General features: G+C 32.8%; 2 protein-coding genes across 2 annotated transcripts; both read right to left on the bottom strand.

The window, feature by feature from the left end:
* Positions 1–3,505: 3,505 nt before the first annotated feature.
* LOC141713796 (uncharacterized) lies at positions 3,506–4,627 on the bottom strand. The gene has a single exon (XM_074517370.1). It carries the CDS (start codon positions 4,625–4,627, stop codon positions 3,506–3,508), a length of 1,122 nt encoding a protein of 373 aa, XP_074373471.1.
* A 13,304-nt stretch (positions 4,628–17,931) lies between these two features.
* LOC141713795 (uncharacterized) lies at positions 17,932–18,810 on the bottom strand. Its single transcript, XM_074517369.1, has one exon. It carries the CDS (start codon positions 18,808–18,810, stop codon positions 17,932–17,934), a length of 879 nt encoding a protein of 292 aa, XP_074373470.1.
* Positions 18,811–23,630: the final 4,820 nt, after the last annotated feature.

Here is a 23,630-nt window from a genome sequence, read left to right as displayed (position 1 = left end):
ATCAAAACACAAAATGATAAAACACAAAGCTTTAAAATTTCTGATGGATTTGAACTTATCCACCAGAGATATATATTAGTATGAGAACTCTGTAATGTTTGAATAGCACACAACTGCTTACAAGTGAACAAACAAACTTACAGAGAAATTCTTAACAGATACAACCTTATCTATCCCTCTGAAAAATAATGCTTACTTGGTTAGTTGTTCTACTTGCTACACTTGGTTTATATATCACTAAGTTAGATGATAGTAAGACAAGATAATAAAACAAAATTATATCTAGTCTAACTTCATGATACTGCATTACTCTATCCGGCATCTTTGAATATCTTCATATTTGCATGGAAATGGTAATGCTTCTTTGTTCTCTAAATCCTGTAATTAGGCTGCCACATTCCTTTTGCAAACACCCGACGCATGTGACTGTGTTGTCACTATCAACAACTATTTTGAATATGATCATCCGTCGGGACTATGTTGGTCATCCGTCGGGAGCCTTGTTGATTATCCGTGGGGAGCTTTGGTGATCATCCGTCGGGAGCCTTTGTAGATTATCCGTTGGGAGTCTTTCTGTCATTTGACTCTATTTCACTTGTACAGAATTACAAGACATCTTATATTTATAATTAGCCAACCTATTCTGTAAATCAATCTAGCAGTCATCATGACTTACAGAATCCTACATCATCTACTCAACTAAAACATTGTGTTTGCAGAAATGTGCTACAAGACTTATTGTTACATAAGCTACACTCTCGATGGATGTCAAATTGTCATCCGTCGGGACTATAAAGTTCATCCGTCGGGACTATATTAAACATCCGTCGAGAGCTACAAAAATACTAAGTTAAATCTACTAAGGTGTTTGTTCAACTTATCATCAAGTTCACAATATATTCCTAACAAAGTTCCATATCTCAGTGTAATTGGCGTTCTCATGTATCTTACAAACAACACACGACCTGATATTGCATTTGCAGTGAACCAGTTGGTAAGATTTAGTTTTGACCCTGCTAAAAGGCACTGGGATGGAATCAAACATATATTCAGATATCTTCGAGGGACAATCGATCTTGGACTATTCTTCCCAAACAATTCAAGATCACGGCTAGTTGGATATGCAGATGCTGGATACATGTCAGATCCTCACTTTGGGCGATCACAAACAGGTTACCTATTTACATATTGTGATACTGCTATCTCTTGGAAGTCTACAAAACAGACTATGGCTGCAACTTCATGAAGCAAGCAGAGAATGTATTTGGCTAAGGTCGGTCATTCAACATATTCGAGAATCATGTAGATTATCAAGTATTTCAGACAGTCCTACAGTTTTATTCAAGGATAACTCGGCCTGCATCAAACAACTTAAGGAAGGATATATTAAAGGAGATCGAACAAAACACATATTGCCAAAATTCTTCTACACTTATGAACTTGAAGAAAATGGTGATATTGATGTACAACAAGTTCGCTCATGCGATAATCTGACGGATATACTTACAAAGTCACTACCTACATCGACATTTGAGAAGCTGAGAAATAATATGGGTATGCGGAGGTTAAAAAGTTTGCTACATAAAAATGTCAAAATGTGAGACATTTTATTCAGGGGGAGGCTGTACTCTTTTTCCTTCGTCAAAGTTTTTATCCCACTGGGTTTTTCCTTGCAAGGTTTTAACGAGGCGATCAATCTTTGCAACCCATAACTCAAGTTGGATAATTTTCAAAGAGCTTAAAAGAAAAGAATCTTTCGACAATTTATTTTATTTTTTGAAGGGATAGGTGCAGAGACTCAATGGAAGTTGTTCTATCGAGAAAGTCTCTCAAATTTTACTGAGGAAGACTTGCACAACTTCTTAAGAAAGAAACTTAATCAGGAAGACTTGTAAAGATTATCGAGGAAGACTTGTAAAGCTTATCGAGGAAGTTTTGTAATACTTTATGAAAAAGATTTGAATAGCTTACTTAGTAAGACTTGTAAACCAAGTACTATAAATAGCTGATTTAGCTAATGAAATGAGATACAACTTTCTCTCCATATCTTCTATTCTCATATACTTCCTTTACATTAAACATAACTAATATTTTCAGTTAAGGTTTATAACAATTTATGCATTATTTTTACTTTTTTTAAACAAAGGTTGCTTTCTAAGTGCATATTAATAAATCAATTTTAATTAATATCTAAGTTTATAATTTTTGCAAGATTTATCTTTATTTTTAAAAAAGGTTTCAAGTGCATTTCACACTGTGTGCTTAGGTTATTTACTTGTTTCTTTGCCTGTCCTGTTTCATCTGGTTTTGTTGGTAGCAATTTCCCCTCTTTACTTTGATAACCAATCTGTAAGTTTTGTTTATATATTTGAAGAATTCCAATGTGTAAATAGTCCTTTACCTTGTGATCTTGATTGTCATCAGTTCTTAGTTATTCATCCACAGGACAACATCTCTATAATAGTTTCTTGGCATCTCCCAAAAATGCCTTGTACTACTAGACTTCATTCTGCATCTCACATAAACGATGTGAGACAACTCCCAACATGGATCTTATAATGTTTCCTTTCTTGCTGAGACAACTCCCAACATGGATCTTATAATGTTTCCTTTCTTAGTTCCAAGAGGCGAGAGTTAAGAGGAAGACAATCAACTATACTAAGAGGAGATGCAACAAGCGGATTGTGTATGTCACTGTGGTGATAAAATGTCGAATGCTGTTATCAGCAAAATGCCAAGTAAACTGAGTTTCACAAAGCATGCCTTGCTTCTTTAGCCGAAGCCATAAGGTTGGTTGATGAATCTTTAACAAAAAACACAAGTCTACACCAGAAAAGCAGTTCAGTTCAGAACACTAAGTACATTAAAACACGAAAACAATTAACTGCACTGGAGTGCATGTGAAAGTTTACTACACTCTAGGACCATTTTTGATTGAATGAAGAATCCAGTAGACATTTCTTCACAACTTTGGATTCCAATTGATCTACTAATCAACAATTCACTTCTCGGAAATGTATGAACTTAAATATACAACAGTCCAATCAAATTAGTACAAGGTCATGAATAAAGGCTCTTTTTACACTCTTATTAAACATAAGCCGGCTTCTGCTGCTACATTATTATCTCATATAAGGGCAGTAATAGCGTTGCTGTCGTGGTTACTACACATGTGCATTGATGAACGACTTTCAGCAAACAAATGGTTACAAAATCGGATTCAGGTTTTACTGTCTGCCATGATTAAAAAGTATTTAAAAGCTTTTTGTTGTATGATAACAATAGCAGCAACAACGTGATGGAACAGAGAACCGGAGTTCATCAGTTTAACAATTGTCAAAAGTAATAAACACATCATAACTGAATTAGCGAAACTCAAGTTCATTTCAATATTTGTGGCAGAAACACAGAAAATAAACCTAGACAAATATGTCAAAGCAAAGAATGCTTATCACATTTCAAAGAAAATAAACCTCAATTGTATCTCAAGTTCTCGGCCTAAACATTACACTTCCCCTTGAGCATCTTCATCCGCAAAACTCAGGGCATGACAAACAGAAGCTTCCACCTCCACATCATCTTCATCAATGCTAAAGAATGACTTCTTCCCTACCAGTTCAGACACTCTTTTGGCAGGCCCCGAGTCACGAGGAGTCTCGTTTACACACCGAGAAGTCCTGATTCTTGGAATCAAATCCTGCACTACAGAAACAGATGATGGTGATTGATCACTTTCCACATTCCTAAAAACAACAATCTCATTCGGAATTTCCCATCTCTTCTTCACTCGGTTCTCACCATTCCCTGGTGTTTTCGCAACAAATGAAGCCCTTTTCTTTTCACACCTCTTACTCTCATCCTTATCATTTTCAGGCAAAGATCTTTTTTTCACAGCAGACTGAACTGTACTCTGATTACTATTATACCGACTCGCTACAACTCTACCAGGCCTCATTGATTTCTTAGCAGCCACCGATTTTTCCCCATCTCGAAACAGGTTCTTAGGCTTAATTGATTCTAGAATCCCATCATCTTTCTTCACACATTTCTTTATCCCAATTGTAGTAGATGCATTTCTTGTCACAGTAAGGCCTTTTCTCGATTTCGGGCTAACACTCTTTCCCTTTTCTTTATCAGTCCTTTTCTCTTCATCAATCTCTGGCAACTTCCAAAAACAAGATTTACGCCTACTTTGCATTGCTTGAACATGAGTCATCTTAACAATCTCCAAAGGCCCCAAGCTCAAACCCCTTTTATTTTCCCCAATTTCTTTCAATTTCTTCGCTTTTTTCGCTTCAAGAACTCGTAATCTTGACGAAATCCTATCCATTTCCTTCTTAGTATCCTCAATTTCATCATCAATTTTCTTGAGTTCTTGATTCTGATCACAGAAAGGCCTCATTTTCGACTTTCCAAGCAGCCCACTTGGCCTAATTTGAGCCTGAGAGTTCAAAGCAAAAGGGCTTTGATTTTCTTTACTTGAATCATCAGATTCAAAAGAAGAGGACACAAATTGTGGCCCTTTTAGTGATGAAAAATCTTGCGAATCGCCCGTGTCGAAAGCTGCATTGTTCCAGATTTGGAGATCAGATGTGTTATTGGCTTCTGGGTTTTGAAGAACATTCATTTTCTTGAAATGGGTGGTGAAAATTTGAGTGAGTGATTGTGATTTTGTTGAATTGTTGGAGGGTTTTGAAGAGTGATTTAGAGAGAGAAAAAGAGGCGTTTTGATTTTCAAGATTTTGTAGTTTTGAATTTTTTGACCGTTGGAAGAAATCAAAGTTTTTATTGGCTGTATGGTAAATCATGTGTGATTATTGTGGACGCTCCGATTATTAAAATTATGATTATAAATTGTCAAAACATATAGTAATAAAAACTTTGATTATGTTATGTTAGTTGAAATTTGTACTATTAATTTGCAGTTCAAACTTAGCTCCTTTTTTTGTCATTTTTCTTGACAGTTCAAATCTTATGATTTGATTGGTTCTAATTTAATAACCAAATCCTATAATCAAGCCGCTAATTACACCGAGATCCCGAAAACTTACAATTAAATTTGAAATGTAAAATCAACAATGTCTCGCGTCACAACTTATTATTCATTCATCAAATCGAACATTTGTAACTTGATCGTTTTCGTTATATAAATTTAGATATTTGTAAAAAAACAAAAAAAATCAAATGTAAAATCAACATTATTAAATAACTGTCGCGGTCTTGTTCAAATTATGTCTGCAATTTTCTTTGGACTTGTTTTGTAGTTGGTTTAAAAATGTGACTTGTAATCCATAAAATCCTAACCTAGTGGCGAAAACTGAGATCTTGTGCACGATAGATCACATATTCGATTATCCTCTAGTGTTTTTAATTTGTACCATCCTTGTGGCTCGTTTGCACAAATAAAAAAGAAAAAAGAATGTGGCTTGTAATAAGGGGTATGGAATGGAGCAAAGTGTTCATAGTTTAAAATTTGGATTTTTGCTGGTTGAGCTTGGGAAAGTGCCACTGTGCCAATGCAGGTACTTTCTGCATTTTAAACCTAATTCTAAGTATGAACTATGAACAGAAACTTACTTCATTGGGATTACAGCTGAATGGAGTCGAAGATATTTGATCAAACTCATTGATGTAGTGTAGAGGCCTTAAGCCTGATGTCAAGATTCAAACAATTACAGTCATAACAAAGACTTCAACAGAAACTAGTACTCGAATGAAGTTACAAATGAAATAAAGTCAAGAAAATGATAACAGCATCCGACATTATCAATCTCATCAAACAAACATAGCCATGACTAGGAAAGAGTCCCGTTAATGCAAAGCCACTCGCTGACAAAGATGTCGCTGCAGTTAAGGTTGGGATTGATTGAGCCGAAGAACTCAGGTGTTATGTTGAGTGCAGCAGACACTGTGGCGCATGTATCCCCGCTCTCCGCTCCATACACCTTATTACAAGCCACATTCTTAAATCCAACTGCAAAACAAGTACAGACAAATTGTCACACAAGTTTGAACAAGATTGCAAGAGTTATTTAATCACAAAAACAAATGATCAACACATTACTTACTGCCTGGCCCTAGAGTAATACTTCCAGCATCAGCGATCGAGACGATAACGAGAAGAAGTGCTAAGATTTGAACAAAGTTGAAGATCATTCTGATTGCTTTTGCCATTTCTGCCTGTTTCTCGGACTACAGTAGGTTAGTGTACTTATACATGAACAAGGCATTGAAATGTACTAGCTATTACCCGAATATACCCGCATTTGCACTCAACGATGAGATTAAAGGAGTCTATAAAAAAATGTAATCTGGGAAACTCCTTCAAGTTCATCATTGGAGATTTGGAGTACAATGCAGGTTCTTATACATCTGTATTCTTGTTTCTTTAGTAAGCTCCATCAGTGACATGACAAAAAAGAAGTTGTGCATAATTAAACTAATACTGTATAAATAATTATTAATAAGGGTTGACAAGCGATTACGGAAATAATTATCTATCCACGAAAAATTTATGTCGATAACATTAGCACAAAGCAGTTCACGTCATTATATCCGTTAACTTTTTTATTTTAGATTTTCCCAATCCTCGTAGGTTTTTTGCCAAGAGAAACTCATTCAAACTCATAGCGTTTTATCCCTTTTCGTCTCGTCGTGCAACTCTCCTTCATATGAAGGCTATTTTAAACTTTTTTTGGACAGGTTTGTTGTAATTCAAAATATTTAGTTTGGAGAGCGATCTCCAAGGCAAAGATTGAGTTTGGGGCATCAAAAGTGTGCAAAATGAGAAATAGAAGAGACTCGCGACAATGAACCCATGAACGAAACTTTTTACGATATAGGTAAGTTCCATATGAAGAAAAGCATGGGCTAAGGGACACATATTTGTGCACACACAAGCCGGGGGTCTTTTGGTCTTTTGAGAAAACAGTCTCTTCATTCTCTAGAACGAGGGTAAATCTGCGTACGCTATACCCTCCCCGCCATATGCAGTATTATTGGGTACGATTGATTGATTCATTGATGATTTGTCATTTAGTATTGATGAACATGGACCAAAGCCCTATTACTAATTGGGTTCTTATGTTGCTCAAAAACAGAAACTCAACCACAGCTGCTAAACTATCCAGGCCCACTATTTGAAAACCCAATTAAACTTGGGCAAACTCGAAGCCCGTATTGTTATATATAACTGTGGAGTATAAACTAGCAACAAAGTAGAGTCAATAATGGAAGCTATGAATATTTTATGTGAGTGTAAACTTGTTGCTTTCATAATTGTAGTTGTAATCACAAGTGGTCTACCTTTTCAAAGATAATTTGTTGTTGGTGCTACCTTTTTAATAATTATATCCTCAAACACATTTGACAAATTCAAACTCAAATAATTATATCCCCATATCACATCCCTGACCATCATCCAAGATTACTTTACTTTACTTCTAAAAAATATAACTATTCTTTTAATAATTATTCACTTCAAATCACATCAATCACCATTATCCAAGACTAATTTAATTCATAATAATAGATTTATGTCAATATCAAAAATCAACTTATGTTCATATATGAACAATCAATTACCCAGAACAATGACCATTTCTTTTAACAAAAATAAATAATTGCTAGACTGATTTGTTTAGCCCTTGTCACGGAATAACCCATTGGTAATTGATTTTTTTTTTTTTGACTAATTTTGGCTTATAGCCTTACAAATGAGTATCTGTTCTCAACATTGGTAATTGATTTTCAGTCTTAATAAATATATTATTCCAAAAAATGAATAAAATTCATTCACAGTCTAAAAATATTCACTTGTCAGGATTTAATAGTAATTTAAAAGTCATCTAAAGAGCTCGATTGTAGAGCGTGGTTAAGAATTTGTCTTCTATCATCCCAATATCCTTGTTTCGATCCTCGCTCAAGAAAAAAAAAAATTATCGAAAGCTATTTTTATGTAAGTTTTTACATGAAAAAAGATCATCAAATTTGAGAGCAAAAGGAAAAAAATTGAATACGAAAATAGGCAACACAAAGTAATGTGAAAAAGTAACATTTTATCTCAATATTTGCATTTTCATTTCAGAAATTTATACTTATACAGATGATGTCACTTCAATCTACTTTACATTTATATATATACATCTGATCTACTTAGCTCCCCATCTGACCCGACCCGAAAGAACAGTCGACCCGATCCGATCGTCGGTTCACGTTTTCTGATGAGTTCACATTTCACTCTCACTGATCTCTCTCTCTCTGTATTGCTCTTAGCTAGGTCCCCAACAGCTCAAATACATAACTTGCCTTAACGAATCATCAGCTTGCTTTCTGACGTCACCTCCGTTACAATTCATAACCGCTCCGCCGTGATCGGCGCCGGCGATGCTCGAAATCGGCCGGACATCGGCGTGATCGGCGCCGGTGGAAGACGCCGACGAGAATCGCCGGCGACCGTGCTGGATTGACCGGAGACCGGACTTCAACGTCTGACCGCCGTGGTCGGAGTGGCCGTTAACGACGGCGACCGTCGCCGCTGCCCAGACTCTGTTCAAATATGCCATAGTGTAGCTGCTGTGTGTATTGTGTATGTATATTTGTGAGTAATTGAGAGGTTTTGTTAAGTTGTTTTGTTGGATTGAAAGTTTGTGAGTGGGGGAGGGTTTATTTATAGGGAAGCGGAGAAAAGCGGTTTACAAAAACTGGATACAGGATACCGGAAACCGGGGGTGGTGATGGGTCCCAGGTGGGGCCCTGTATGGGTTGTTTTGGACGTTTCGATGTACTGTGGGTGATTGTGACGCCTGTCATTTATTTTTTCTCTTCTTTTATTTTTGTTCTTGAACTAAATTATGCAAAATTTTATTATTCTCTTTAGTTGTTTTTTATGAATATTAGAATAAAATATAGCGGATAAAATATTGATTGCATATTAGTTTCCACTGTTTTAACTCCAATGATATAGATTATAAAAAGAAGGAAAAAATAGAGTTAATATAAACGATTTTTTAATTACGTTCCCATGAGTATAAACGTAAAAATTTATAATTTTTGTTGATTTTGGTTGATTTTTTTATATAATAATGATGAACTTCTGTATTATACTAATTTCATCAATTAAATTGACATAAAATTATAAATGGTCGCACTTATTACATGCTTATGCACGTAAAATTGGAAAACTCGTAATACTATAAATTATCAATAAAAATCTAAATTAATAAAATGAAAATGATTAAATTTATGAACAAATTAAAAGGTAAAACTAAAAAGAGAAGGGAGACAATTATTGAAGTGGAGAGAGATTGGGGGACAGCTAGCGAGCTAATCGGAGTCAAGAATGAGTGAGTCATCACATATTTCTATTGAATATTCCTCCGGCTCGAATTTCTATAACAAAAATATATATATATATTAACTCTCATTTCTTTACAATTTTTTTCGCATTCTCGACACGCATTTTAAAACAATTATAAAGTATATTTCCGAATTTTTGTTTTAAATTTTTTTTTTTATAAAATTTTGAATATTATATTTTTATTTAGAAAAAAAATAAAAATAAATATACAACTACATTTAATAACAGCGTGCCGAGCCCCGTCACCCAATGTAAAGAATTGAGGGGAACGGAGAGAGTATTATATTTACTAGTTTTACAACCCATGCGATGTACGGGTTTTATTAATATTTTTATATTATTTAAAATTATAATAAAAAAATTTAGATCATTATTAATATATTTATAAATAATAATATAAATATTTGTTATTAGCGGGATTCGAACATGAATCTTTGGGTATTGTATAAATAAGAATATAAATATTTGTTGTTGAACGGGTTCGAGTTTGAGTAGTGTATATTTTTTTAATATTTCAATCTAACGGTCCTGATTACTTGATTAAAATGATCCAACGTTCATAAAAAGGGATAACCAAACCAACCAAAAAAATATATCAAATTATATCACATTTCGGTTATTATAATACGGATAAATGGTATAAATTTAACTCGGTCTAATAAAAGAAGCAAAAATTATCAACTTTATCCTCGGGCCTCCACGGGTGTTACTTTCTACACTCATTTCATTTGGAAAGTAAAGATAAATTCAAAGAAGGATGGGAGGGGACACGTGAATTGACATGCTCGTCCCACCAAATTTTTATATGACTTGATGCAATGTCTCTTTCTTTTATTTACTTTTTTTTTAATATTATTTTTTAAATTTTTCACTTTTTTTATTATTTAAAGACTTTTTCCAAATGCATCTCTCCTGTAGATTACGGAGATGGTGTTTATTTTTACGGATGAAATTGAATTTAACAAGTAATGAATCTCTCTATGCACATCAATTTAATTTTTTTTTAACTTCTATTTTGAGAATTTATTAAAAAATACCAATTTTTTTAAATTTTTTTTGTGATTTTACTATTTTTTTTTTGCAAAAATAAGGAATAAACCAAACTCAACTAGATATGCAACTAGTTGAATAAAGTTTTTTTTGGTTGATTTGAAGTTGCATATAGTTGCAGAAATTCGTCAAAATTTGTATGCAGTTGATTGCAGTTGTCAAAAAACTATATTTTTGTGAAAAGTTTTGAAAAATAGTATTTTTGCAAATTTACAAGTATTCTTGCAATTATTTTTAAAAAATGACAGTATTTTAAAAAAAATATTTTTAGACTTGGATATTTTTCAAAAAAACCTTTTTTTTATTACATCTTTTTATTATTTAACGACTTTCACCGAATGCATCTCTCCTGTAAATTACAGAGATGGCATATATAATTTTCTAGCCTTTTTATAAATAAATTAGTAAATTTATCAAAATCAGGTATTATTGTTATTTATTTAATTTTTCTACATGTGTTATGTGCATATAATAAATATAAACTTTTTTTTATCTAATTTTCACCTATGAAACTGAATTCAAAATTAATCTTTATCTGCACATCAATTTCATCGATAAAAAAATCAAACTAGCTAATATATGCTCACCAAAAAAACTCTTATTTATTAAAGTTTTTATTAACTGGTGTTTCTAAACACCAATCATCGCCTTTCTGTTAGTTTCGGGCTTATAAATTAGTGGATGTCGTTTTCATATTAGTTTAGTGGCCACTAACTTAACATTCATAGTAGAACATGAGTGATAAACTAATCCATCATTATCCAGTGTATCTTCAAATAATAGGTTTGAGTATCAAGTATCTTAGCAGATCATAAAAAACCAGTGGAGTATCTTTTAACTTCTCATATATAATTAATAATTCAGTACAGACTTGGACTTCACTAGAAAATGCTCTGTTCTAAAAATCACCGATTTTATCAATTAATCATCCAATTAATCGTTTTAATATACTCCGTCGTTCGATTTTATTATCCGATTAATCACTTCACTTTTTTCTTAAATTAATATATTTAGTTTAGTAAATTAATTATTTTTATTTTTATTAAACATATCCGATTAATGTTTCGATTAATCAATCCGATCAATCACCGATTATCCGATCAATCATTGAAAGATTACTCTACCAAATAATGCCGATTTCCGCTTTTTAAAACAATGATCATAAAACTTTGGTATTACACTACCATTCAATTTGATAATATTATCAAGTCAAATATCAGAAATGTTGCTTTTACACCTTATAAGTGATTCAAAACGTGTTTACTAAAATTACTTTTAAATAGATTACTATAATTACTTTATTCTTGTTTTTATGCATTTATTTAATTTATAAAAAAATCAAATTATAAATATGCGAATTGAACGGACAACAAACTCAAAGGTAAGACCTAGTTCTAGTTGCGGGACCTGGATGTGGCTAACATAAAGTGAGTGGGGTCAATTGCACCCCGTCAGCTAAATCAGAAATATTTTAATCGGAATTTATATATAAAATAACCACAAAAAGAGCTCTTCCGAATGATATCCAGTAAAATAAAATTTATACACTAAATTTTAAAATCATTAATTTTTTTTTAAAATTTTAATCCCCCTAAATTGATTTTATGCTAGGCCCACCACGGTCATTACATTCTAGTTACTTTTGTACTCTTCTTGTCCTTATTATACACTACAAGATAAAAGGATTTTTCCTACTCAATATTTTCTATCGGCACATTGCCTATTAACAATTTTTTACCGATTTTTAAGTCAAAGGATCTTTTCCTTGATGGTAGGAAATGGCTAAAGATGAACCCATCTTTTCACGTCATTTTTCTAACAAATTTGTCACTCATAAAACGATATATATTTTCCCAACAATATAGTTCTAATTTTTCCAACAATGTATATTTTATAGGAATTACGTATAGTTCAATTCCATGTTTTTTTGAAAAATAATGCATTCATGCATACATTTTAATTTAAATATCAGTGAAATTTTCCACATCTCCTTGAAAAAATAAGAACGGAGACAAATGAGCAAAAGGTCATCTAGAATTATACAGTACTCCCTCCGTCCCGTTATATGTTTCTTATTTTGACTTCTAATATTATTTCTGTTAAAGCGATTGAGTATTAATTTACGTCTAATCTACAAGATCAAATATAGTCACGAGTGATTTTGTTGAATTGGTATTTATTAGTACTTTAATACTATGCAGTTTTTATATTCAATACTAATATGAAATTAAATATATTAATAATTAAAGTATCTATTAACAAACGTGTCCAACATAGGAAATGTTTTTAGGGATGGAGGGAGTTAATCACGGACAGAAGTAAACAAAAGAAAGTTAACAGAATTTGAAGGGGATGAGTTGTACGAACAAACTTGAATTGGCCGTGTCTAAGAGTACAAAAGAAATGAACATCTTGTTCTCCACTTTAACCAAACATGACGATAAGATGATTGTACGTACTCAAGGAGGCATGTAGCGATCTTATCTAGAAAAGGAACAATTGACTCGTCATCGCTATTTCTAATTCTATGGATAGAAATAATAAATTTTAGGGGTTTTTAATTAGAAATAATAATTTTTAGGATTTTTTTGAAAAATAATCAAGTCTAAAAATATTTTTAAAAAATATTTTTGCAAAAATACTGTTATTTGTTAAAAAAATTACAAAAATATTTTTTTATTTGCAAAAATATAATTATTATTTTTTTGCAAAAGTACTACCCCTCTATCCCATTCATTTCCTTACACTTTTCTTTTTTGGATGTCCCGTTCATTTCTATACATTTCAAACTTACTAAAAATGGTAAAAATTTAATAATATAAAATCAACCACATCCATTACTTTCTCCCATTACACTCACTTTATTCATTAAATATTGATCGATCCCACCACTTTTCCCAACTTTATACTTTTTTCACTAAATAAAACTAATATTATTTTAATGAATTTCTTGACCTCCGTGCCCAAACCATTTGTATAGAAATGGTTGGGACGAAGGGAATACAATTTTTTGCAACTATAATCAACTTGATGCAACCTTCGTAGTGTCTGCTTTGTGCAACATTATGCAATCTCAAATTCAACCAAAATAACTCGATTCACCTAGTTGCATATCTGTTTGATTTTGGTTGATTCCGTATTTTTGCAAAATAAAATCAGAAGATAGTAAAATCGCAAAAAAATTAAAATAGTTAGTATTTTTGATAATTTCTCTAAATTCTCTAAGATTTAACTTTATTTATATCCCAATTATTATTTTTATAAAAAATTATAATAAATTGATATTTTCAATAGTTTTTCCCGCCACTTTGGCATGGCTAAATTCGACCATTTAAATATAATTGTATTTAAATATGACCGTTGAATTAAATCACATCCTTAAATTCAATTGAAAGTGGTTAAAATTGACTCCAATTATACTTGGATATGTTTATTTGGTCTTATTTTATTATAATATAATATTAATTGCGGGTGAAAATGAAAATGGACAATTGTCAAAATTAGACGACTTATAAGCTCTGTTCTTTATCATCTGTTATCATCTATAATTGCTTCTGTTTTAGTGAGCTTATGAATGAGTAGAGGTCATTTTCGTGTGTAATGCTAGTGGCCATTAATTGAGGTACATATTATATATTAGATTATCTTTAGCAGCTTTTTCATTTTCATAATGATTAACTTATCCACAATATATATCAAATCAATTACACCAACAATTTTATAATGATTAACTTATCCACCAATTTTTTAATCGTGAAGTCAGTTGAATTTTTGATTTTCTTGTATTTTTTTAATAATTATATTAAATTATATTAAATTATTATTATGTTTGCGTTACTCAAATACTAGAAATAGTTATATATACAAGTTTGGTAGAGCTGTTAAAAAAATTTGAAAAATTCGATATTCGTTTGAAAAATCTGCATTCGTATTCGAGAAAAAACGGATATTATCTGTATCCGAATTCGGGATATTCGAATCCGAAACTAAATACATATATGATATCTAAATTATATAAATATATAATTGTATATAATTTAAAAATTATTTTTTTAGTTTATAGTGTATGTAAATTTACTAAGTAATACGTTTATACAAATTTTATATAATTGTACAAATATTTTATACATATATAATACATTATATGTATTAAATCGTAGAAAATATTTTATAATCCTCGTCAAAACGGGGCAATAAAAAAATTTAAAAAATCCGATATTCATCCGTAATATCCGCATTCGTATCCGAAAAAAGTGGATATTATCCGTATCCGAAATAAAACGAATATTATCTGTATTGGATTAAACTCGTTACAGTAAGTTTTAAAGTTGTATTTAAAGATGCGTAGCAGAAATTCGAAAGGATGGGGCTGTACGAACAAAGCACTTATTGGATGTGTGGGGGCGAAAAGAAATGAACACCATTCAACACTTTAACTAAACACATCAAAATATATTGAATACAAATTTAGCACACGTATGTATCGTACAGTTTGCTTCATCGAACATGGTTTTTATAGTTTATTGTGGGCGTTTCCTCAGACATCTTATTTTTAATGGCAATTGCCACTTAATAATATTATTTTTAATTATTTTTCTCTTCCGCATTAATTTTGATATTTTTTTATAAAATACTGTTATAATTGACACCCATAAATATCAATTTCACTAAGATTATAAAAAAATTATGTGTAATATAAATAAATTAAAAAAAATAATATTTTATTTATTATTGGGATCACAAATAAAATTGTCATAATAATTTACTTTTTTTTTGAAGAAAATGCCAACTTTCATTAAGTAACATCGTGCAAAAGAGTCTCCTAACAACAAATATGGAGGAGACGTTAATATGTTTGGGCAATCTAGCGAACAAGGTAAACGAGCCATCAAGTGGGCTACTTTATTCGCCTGTCTTTTAACAAATTGAATTGAAAACCCTGATCTAGCCAGTAAAGCCGTGCGACAATCTTCCAAAATATGGCCAACTTCCAAATGATTCTCCTGGGAATGATTAATAGCTTGCACACAGAGGAGAGAGTCTGATTCTATACGGACCACCTAATTCGACATCGAACACAACCAATGCAAACCTTCCTGAATAGCCAGAGCTTCTGCTTCTAAAACTGTGCTCACCATCTGTAAACAGATGGTCTTTCCTCCCACAAAAATTTCATGATGGTCACGAAGAACAAGACCTACGATAAACAAGTCTGATCCCAGCTTTATAGATGCATCAACATTCAACTTCAGACAACCCTCACGAGTAGGTTTCCATTTTTGAAGTGACTTGTTACTAGCCCTAACACTGAGCACCTGATTTTGGGCTTTAAGATGCTTTGCCATCTTCCAATCTGAGATAGACTTAGAACTCCAGTCTATAGCCACCCGTCCTGTAACCACCTTGTTATCCCATACCCTTCTGTTTCTAAAAAACCAGATTCCCCACAAAACCTTGGCCACCACTTCAATTTCCTCCCTCGAAGCACTACTAATCTTTTGTATAAGCCAGTCAGGGACAAAATCCACCGTCTGCATATCGTAAGTTAAACCTGCATAATGCCAACAACTAGAAGCAAACGGACAATCGAAAAAAACATGCCCCGGGTGTTCAATATCTGCCATACACATAGGGCAAGTTATTGGTAGCCGCACTCCCTTTGCACTCAATCTTCTTCGAACAGGGATGTTATTTCTACAAAATCTCCACAAGAAAATTTTGATCTTGTGAGGAAGATTCAGTCTCCACAACTTGCTCCAGCCATTAGATTGATAGACACTACCAGGTCCTATATTGGAATCATACCAAAGCTGATAACCTGTCTTCACTGTATATTGACCATTTGTCGTTCGAGACCATGCTAAACGATCAACTGCATGATTTTGTGGGATACACACTGTCAAGATCATACGAGCATCATCCTCTGTAAAAAAAGACTTAACTTTATCCGCCTCCCAGCTCCTATCATCTGTTCTGAAAAAACTTGATACCTGCACTTGATTACAGCCATAGTCTATACTTTGAGACACATAAAAATCATCCTTATTCTGCAACCATGGGTCCCTTATTGCATTGATGTCCCTACCGTCTCCAAGAATCCATCTATATCCCTTACAAACGCTTCTCCTTGCTGTCATGATCCCCGACCATATGTAGCTAGATCCTGGACTCACAGAGGCATGAAGAAAATGAGAATCTGGGTAATAACGTGCTTTGTAAACACGAGCAACCAATGAATGAGGCGTTTTTATAAAATTCCAGCAGTGTTTTCCCAATAGTGCTATATTGAAACCGTAAAGATTCCTAAAACCCATACCACCTCTACTCTTCGATGAACTCATGGAATCCCAAGAGAGCCAACTTATTCCTCGTCTATCACTAGAGCTAGTACACCACCAATACTTATTTAACATCCTCTCAAGCTCCTGACATTGAGATTTTGGAAGCAAAAAACACGACATGCAATACGAGGGAATAGACTGAGCCACGTTTCTAATCAGAATTGATTTACCTGCTTGAGAAATAGCTTTCGACTTCCAACCTTGTAATCTTTTACATACTTTATCTTTGACAAAACCAAACACCCTTTTCTTTGAACGACCTACAAAAGAAGGGAGGCCTAAGTATTTTCCATCCTGAAGCTCATTCGCTACTCCTAAAATCCCAGCTAAAGTTCCCCTCTCAGACTGTGGGACATTTGAACTAAACAAAATTGCAGACTTCTGAAAATTCACAGATTGACCCGACAGAGCCTCATAATCGTTCAAGAGAGACTTGACAACAGTGGTTTCAGCAAGATTGGCACAAAAGAACAGAAATTTGTCATCTGTAAAAAGCAGATGAGTAATAATTGGAGTTGTATTGCTAACCTGAGACCCATGAATGTTGCCCTTCATAGCAGCTTTATCAAGAGAATTAGACAGACCTTCCACACACATGATAAACAAATACGGGGACAAAGGGTCCCCCTGTCGTAGACCCCGTGATGGACATACAAGACCTACAGAAGTGCCATTGAAACAAAAATCATATGACGCCGTGGTTACACAAAGCATGATCCACTGAATTCATTTTCTGCAAAAACCCATGGCCTGCATTCGAGCTTTCAAATATGACCAGTTTACCCTGTCGTAGGCTTTAGAAATGTCCAGTTTCAAAGCAATCTCCCCATCCCTGCCTCGACTCTTCCTACGCATATGGTGAACAACTTCAAAAGCTACTAACACATTGTCGGCTATACTCCTTCCCGGTACAAAGGCTGATTGGTTTTCTGATATAACATTTGGTAATAGAACTTTCAATCGATTTGAGAGCACCTTCGCTAAGACCTTATATAGAACGTTACATAAAGCAATTGGTCGTAAGTCCTTCATACAACGAGCATTTTCGTTTTTAGGAATGAGAACCACATTGGTCTCATTAAGGTTTGCTGGAAAAGTGACTGAGTCTAACCAGCACTTGCAACTCTCGTAAACTTCTCGCCCCAATATAGACCAAAATTGCTGGAAAAAAACAGGGTTTAATCAATCAGGACCCGAGGCTTTATCCGGGTGCATCTGCTTGATAGCAACTGAAAATTCTTCGAAAGTCATCTCAGCCACTAACATGTGATTTTGCTCCTCTGTTATACGCCTTTCAGATTCATCCAGCTGAAGTATCTCAACATTATGCCCACTAGTGAACACTGCAGTGTAATAATCCTTTACCACTTGACACATATCCTCATGATTACTTACTTCCTCCCCTGAATCCGTCTCAAGAAACGGAAGATAAATAGCTTTCTTTCTAGCTGATGCACTCGCGTGAAAAAACTTTGTATTAGCGTCTCCCTCTGTAAGCCAGAAATTTTTAGCCCTCTGCTTCCAATACACTTCCTCGTAGCACAACAAATCATTTAACTTTTCCTTCTTCATAAAATAATTACTGATTCCATCCTCATCTACACGATCAACCAGAAGCCTTATCACCTCATTCTGACGTCTGATCTTATCTCGAAACTTGTGGAAAAAGTTCCTCCCCCAGCGAGCCATGAAGCTTGAGACAGAAACAAGCTTTGGAATTATATTAACAGTGGGCAGTTCAAGCCAAAAATCTGAAACCTCCTTACGAAAATTCGGTTCCTGGAGCCATGTGTTCTCGAACTTAAAACGAAACTGCTTCTTTAAAAAGGATGTACTGAGCAAGTCTAGAAAAATTGGATCATGGTCAGATACCGACACATGGTAGACTAGCAACTTGCAGAGAGGAAAAAGATTCCACCACTGTTGAGTAGCAAAAGCTCTATCCAATCTCTCCCGAACCCAATCGCTTTTCCCATGACTCTTTTCCCATGTGTATTTACCACCACTAAGATCAAGCTCCGAAAGAAAACAGTCATCAATTGCAGCTCTAAAACCATCCATTAAACTTTGAGGATGAGGCAAATTACCCTATTTATCCGACGAATAAAGTAAATCATTGAAATCACCTATGATGCACCAAGAAATTTGAGAAACTCCTGCTAACCTGCGAATTAGATCCCAAGAGTGTTTACGACGTTCTCTCTCCAGAAAGCCATAAAAACAAGATAGCCTCTAGATAGCTGCATTATTTTCAATAAAATTAACATCAACATGGTTTTGAGAATATCCTACCACTTCACAAGCCACATTGTGTTTCCAAAAAAATCGCCAAACCACCACTACGACCTACTCTATCAACTGAAAAACACTGAGAGAAGCCATACCTAACACGAAGCTCCTCGATTTTATTTGCAAAAGAAATAGTCTCTGAAAGAAATAAGAAATCGGGATTACGTGACTTTAACAGGTCACTAAGAACACGAATTGTTCGAGGGCTCCCTAACCCCCGACAATTCCAACCGAGGTCATAATATTTTACTTATGATTACATATTAAGTTGATACCCTACTTACTTTATAGAATTAATTATTAAATAGGTCAAATAAGTCACTTGTTACGAAACTGACTTGAGTCACTCATTTAATCATATTACATCCAAAATAAAAGTGCTAACTTGACCAAAACTTACATTTGGAGTATCAATTTTGATAGCCTATATCACTTCACTTGACAATTGGCATCACAATATAATCCCAAAACTTACAATAAAGTGCTAATAAGACCAAAGTTACGTGTTACACCTCTCTTGACACCATATGAGATTTCAAATTATATTCAGAGTAATACAAAAGTATATCGTGTTCACTTGTTTCTGTCAACTTTTTCCTTACGTACGGAGCTACGCCGAGTGCAGGTAACAAGATGCATACTACTAGTTGTGGTTGTTACTTGTTACCCTAAATGGAAACAAAGGATATAGAGTAAAATCATGAGTGCGTTTCTTGTTTTGTGCTTCATAGAACATTCAAATATTGTGTATGGATTTATCAGATCATACTCTAAGTATTACTACTAGGGGTAAATTTTCAGTACTTGACTGTATCAGTTACTGTAATTAGGCTACGCAGACCTAGAAAAAGTTTGTAGTACATGAAGCAAAAGACAAAAACGACCAGGGAATCTCCACAGGTTTTTGTGCCCTAGCGAGTAATATATCAAGTGTCATAACTCAGGTTGTATAAAAAAGGTGAAATAAATAACATAATTGCTGAGATACATGCACCCGAGGCAGGTACGTGGCAGGATATGAAAGAACATTAACCTATGACTCACCCATAAATCACAGCTTCTGTCTCAATTCAAACACCAAAACCTTTCCCCATACCACAACCCTATGGTGCTCACGTGAACTGCTCATAGTCCCCCATACCATTCAACATGCATTACCATATATTATTTTATCAAGACTCTTCCCATCTCCTGTCGCTTGTCCCCCCTAATTTTCAACCTGTATGGGTGTTACTCACGTGGATTCTTCATCACTTTATTTCAACCTCCAGGTTTCAAACAGGGAGTAACACAACAGACACTGCCTCTACCTCTAGTGATCTGGACTATTGAGGAAGAAAAACAGTGAAACCCTGATAGGTAACAACTGTTATAATATAAGATTCTGGAAATGATAATTCTTTAACACCTTAAAAACTTTTATTTTTTAACATAATATCAGGCCGACAGAGGTCTGAGATGTTTAGAGTAACTAATTTCCGGACGACAACAATCATTTATGTGTTGTAGTATTATAGACCCCAGGGAGCCGACAACTTTTTCAATAATTTTTTTTATGAGTTATAGTTGGAAAGATACTTGACACTTGAAGGTCTTTAATTTTAATTGGTTTACATATCAAAACCTCCCTCCAATATAGTGTAGAGTACTCGGTCCCCATTTATCTTGATTTTTTATAATTAAATTGACTTAATTTTGATCATAAATTAAATATTATATTTTTATTATTTTTAAAAACTAAAAAATACATATTAAAGCGAATTATATATATTTTCTAATTATATTCTTTTTATATTCTTTTTCGATTAAATATTATATGAAATTTTTGATTACAAATGGATAAATTTGACCATTAAAAATCAAATACGACAAATAAATTGGGACGAATAGAGTATAAAATGATATGCATTTTTTGAAAAGGAGAATGATATATAGTAAATCTACGTTTGAAAACTTGGGTTTCATATCCAATTATGTATTTGATCAAATAATAAGTTTGAATAAGTAATATAATTTAAATTTACGTGACATTCAAATTTTAGTACAAAAATTAAAATTTAAAATTACAACTCAAATTATATCATTTGAAATTTATAATTTAAAATAAAATGCATGTTAGAAAACATGGCATATATTTTTCATAATACTTTGTTTGTTAAATGCTGAACAAGTGTAAGTATATGATCAAAAGCAAACGGAGGAGAAGACCTACGTCACAATTTAATTAGTTGCAAAAAAAAGAAAGGTAACAATATTGTAAGCGGATTTGTACGAACAAACTTGTGTTGGATGTATTCAAAGAGTAAAACAAAAGAAAGAGTTGATTGTACTTTATAACCCCACTTTTTATTTAAAATCAAAATAATATATTTATTTTGTAAAATTTTGTAACCCTTAATTTTTAATATTAATTACAATATTTATCCCTTATGGTTATAAAATTAAAATTGTGATGTTAATATTAATAACTAAATTTTTAAATTAATTAAAATATTTATTTTAATGTATTTTTAAATGAAAAAAATTATAGCTATTTTCTATTACTAATACTTTAAATTAATCATAATACTAAATACTTAAAATATATTTATTAAGCAAAATATATGTTTATATATATAATCATAAATTTTCTAAATATATCTATATTTTAAAATTTTAAAAATTATACTGAATAATAAAAATTATATCTATATTCTAAATTTTAGTTTAATTTAAAAAAAAATATTATTTAAATATTTTGCTGAATTTCAATTTTACCCTTTACAATATAAATATTTTTAATAAAATGATTAAAGGGATGTATATTGTATTTGATATCTAAAATTAGGGATTGCGAACTGTACTTTTAAAAATAAATATATAATTTTATTATTTAATAAAAAGTATGAGTTACAAAATACAATTTACTCTAAAAGAAATGAACCCCATTCTCCACTTCAACAACAAAACATGAGGATAAGATAGCAGAGTTTTTTTTATCTTAGAATGTGGGCGCTTCTTGGGACACAGATATTTAGCCAAAACGTAGTGAGAGAGAGTTATCTATTTAACATTAAATTATTTCCTTAACAAAATGCAGTTCACGTCAATTACCCTTTTTTGCTTTCGCTTAAATTTATAGATTAGTGGAAGTCATTTTCTAAACACCAATCATTTCCCTTCTACTTGTTTCGGACTTATTGATTAGTGGAAGTCATTTTCACAATAAGTTTAGAGGCGTTTGAAAATTTACATTTCATTTCAAATTAAGGATTTCAAATAACAGGATTTGAGCTGTCAATTTAAATTCTCATGTTTATACTAATATTTGAATGGACGGGATTTCAAATTAAATCTAAATCCAAATTCTCAAATAGCTTATTTGATTAAATCCAGAATTTCATGTTTATACTAATATTTGAATGTCCAGAATTTTAAATAAAATCCAAATCCAAATTTGTAAACAAATTATTTGATCAAATTCAGAATTTCAAATGAAATCCAGTTTCGCAAACCGGCTATTAGTGATTAATTATTTATAAAACAGGCTACAACTTACAAGAGTGATTAATTGATCCACCATTACATAGGGGAACTCCAACTAGGATGGGAGGATCAATTAGTATCTCTTAGCAGATCTCAAAAAATCAGTGGAGTATTTTTATTTTTTTCATAATTTACTCAATACAAACTTCGACTTTTAGTAAACTCCACACTATGTATATTAATCAAACTTTCGTAATATCGTAAAATTTAATATTATCAAATCAGTGTCAAAAATGCCGCGTTTACACTTCGTAATGTCAGAATGTACTAGAGTAATATTTATCGTGCTATCAAACCTTAGTATAGTAGTCATCCAAAGTTCTTAATCCGAATGTAATATTATTCTTTTTCTTGATAATTTGGGTGTCCGGCCAATTTAAGCGCATCTCGGCCTGTAATTTTATTGTTTGCTTACAAATTAATGACGTAAATTTAGCTAAACAAAAAAATATATAAGATAAAAACTGTTAAGCAAAGAATAAAATTACACCTATATTTTTTTTTCAGGTACATATTGTAACTCCTTAGTTTTGATGATCATAACACAACAAGCCATCATATTGTTATTTGAGAATGTTTGCAGGATATATCAGCTTAATACCTTTGCTATTTAAGTATCATGACAGCAAACAAAATATTTAAAATTTTTCGACCCAAATTAAATTAGTCTTAGCCTATGCCATGGTGTGAAAGTTCAGTTTTTCAGTCATTGATTCGTTTCTGTTCGTTCTGATTCGTCCTGTTATCTCTAATCATTAGAAAATTCGTTGAACTGATAGTATTTTATTGAGGGAAGGCAAATGGCAGAAAATTCTAAAGCATTTCAGGAAATGGAAGAAAGCTTTGCGCGTTTTAAGATGGATGATGAGGAGGACGGGGGTATCTCTTACGAGGAAAATTCAGAGGAGTTGTCTGAAATAGATGCTAGATGGTGTTTGATAGGAAGATTTTTAACTGATTCTCCGATAGATTTTCAGGCAATGCAGCATAGGATGGCAGCGTTATGGAGGCCAGGCAAGGGAGTGTACATCAAAGAGATAGATCGCAATAGGTACATCTTCCAGTTC

Source organism: Apium graveolens, chromosome 3 (assembly GCF_009905375.1).
Source record: "Apium graveolens cultivar Ventura chromosome 3, ASM990537v1, whole genome shotgun sequence".
Lineage (NCBI taxonomy): Eukaryota > Viridiplantae > Streptophyta > Magnoliopsida > Apiales > Apiaceae > Apium > Apium graveolens.
The sequence above is the reverse complement of the archived record's forward strand: the minus strand, read 5'-3'. Positions and strand labels throughout refer to the sequence as shown.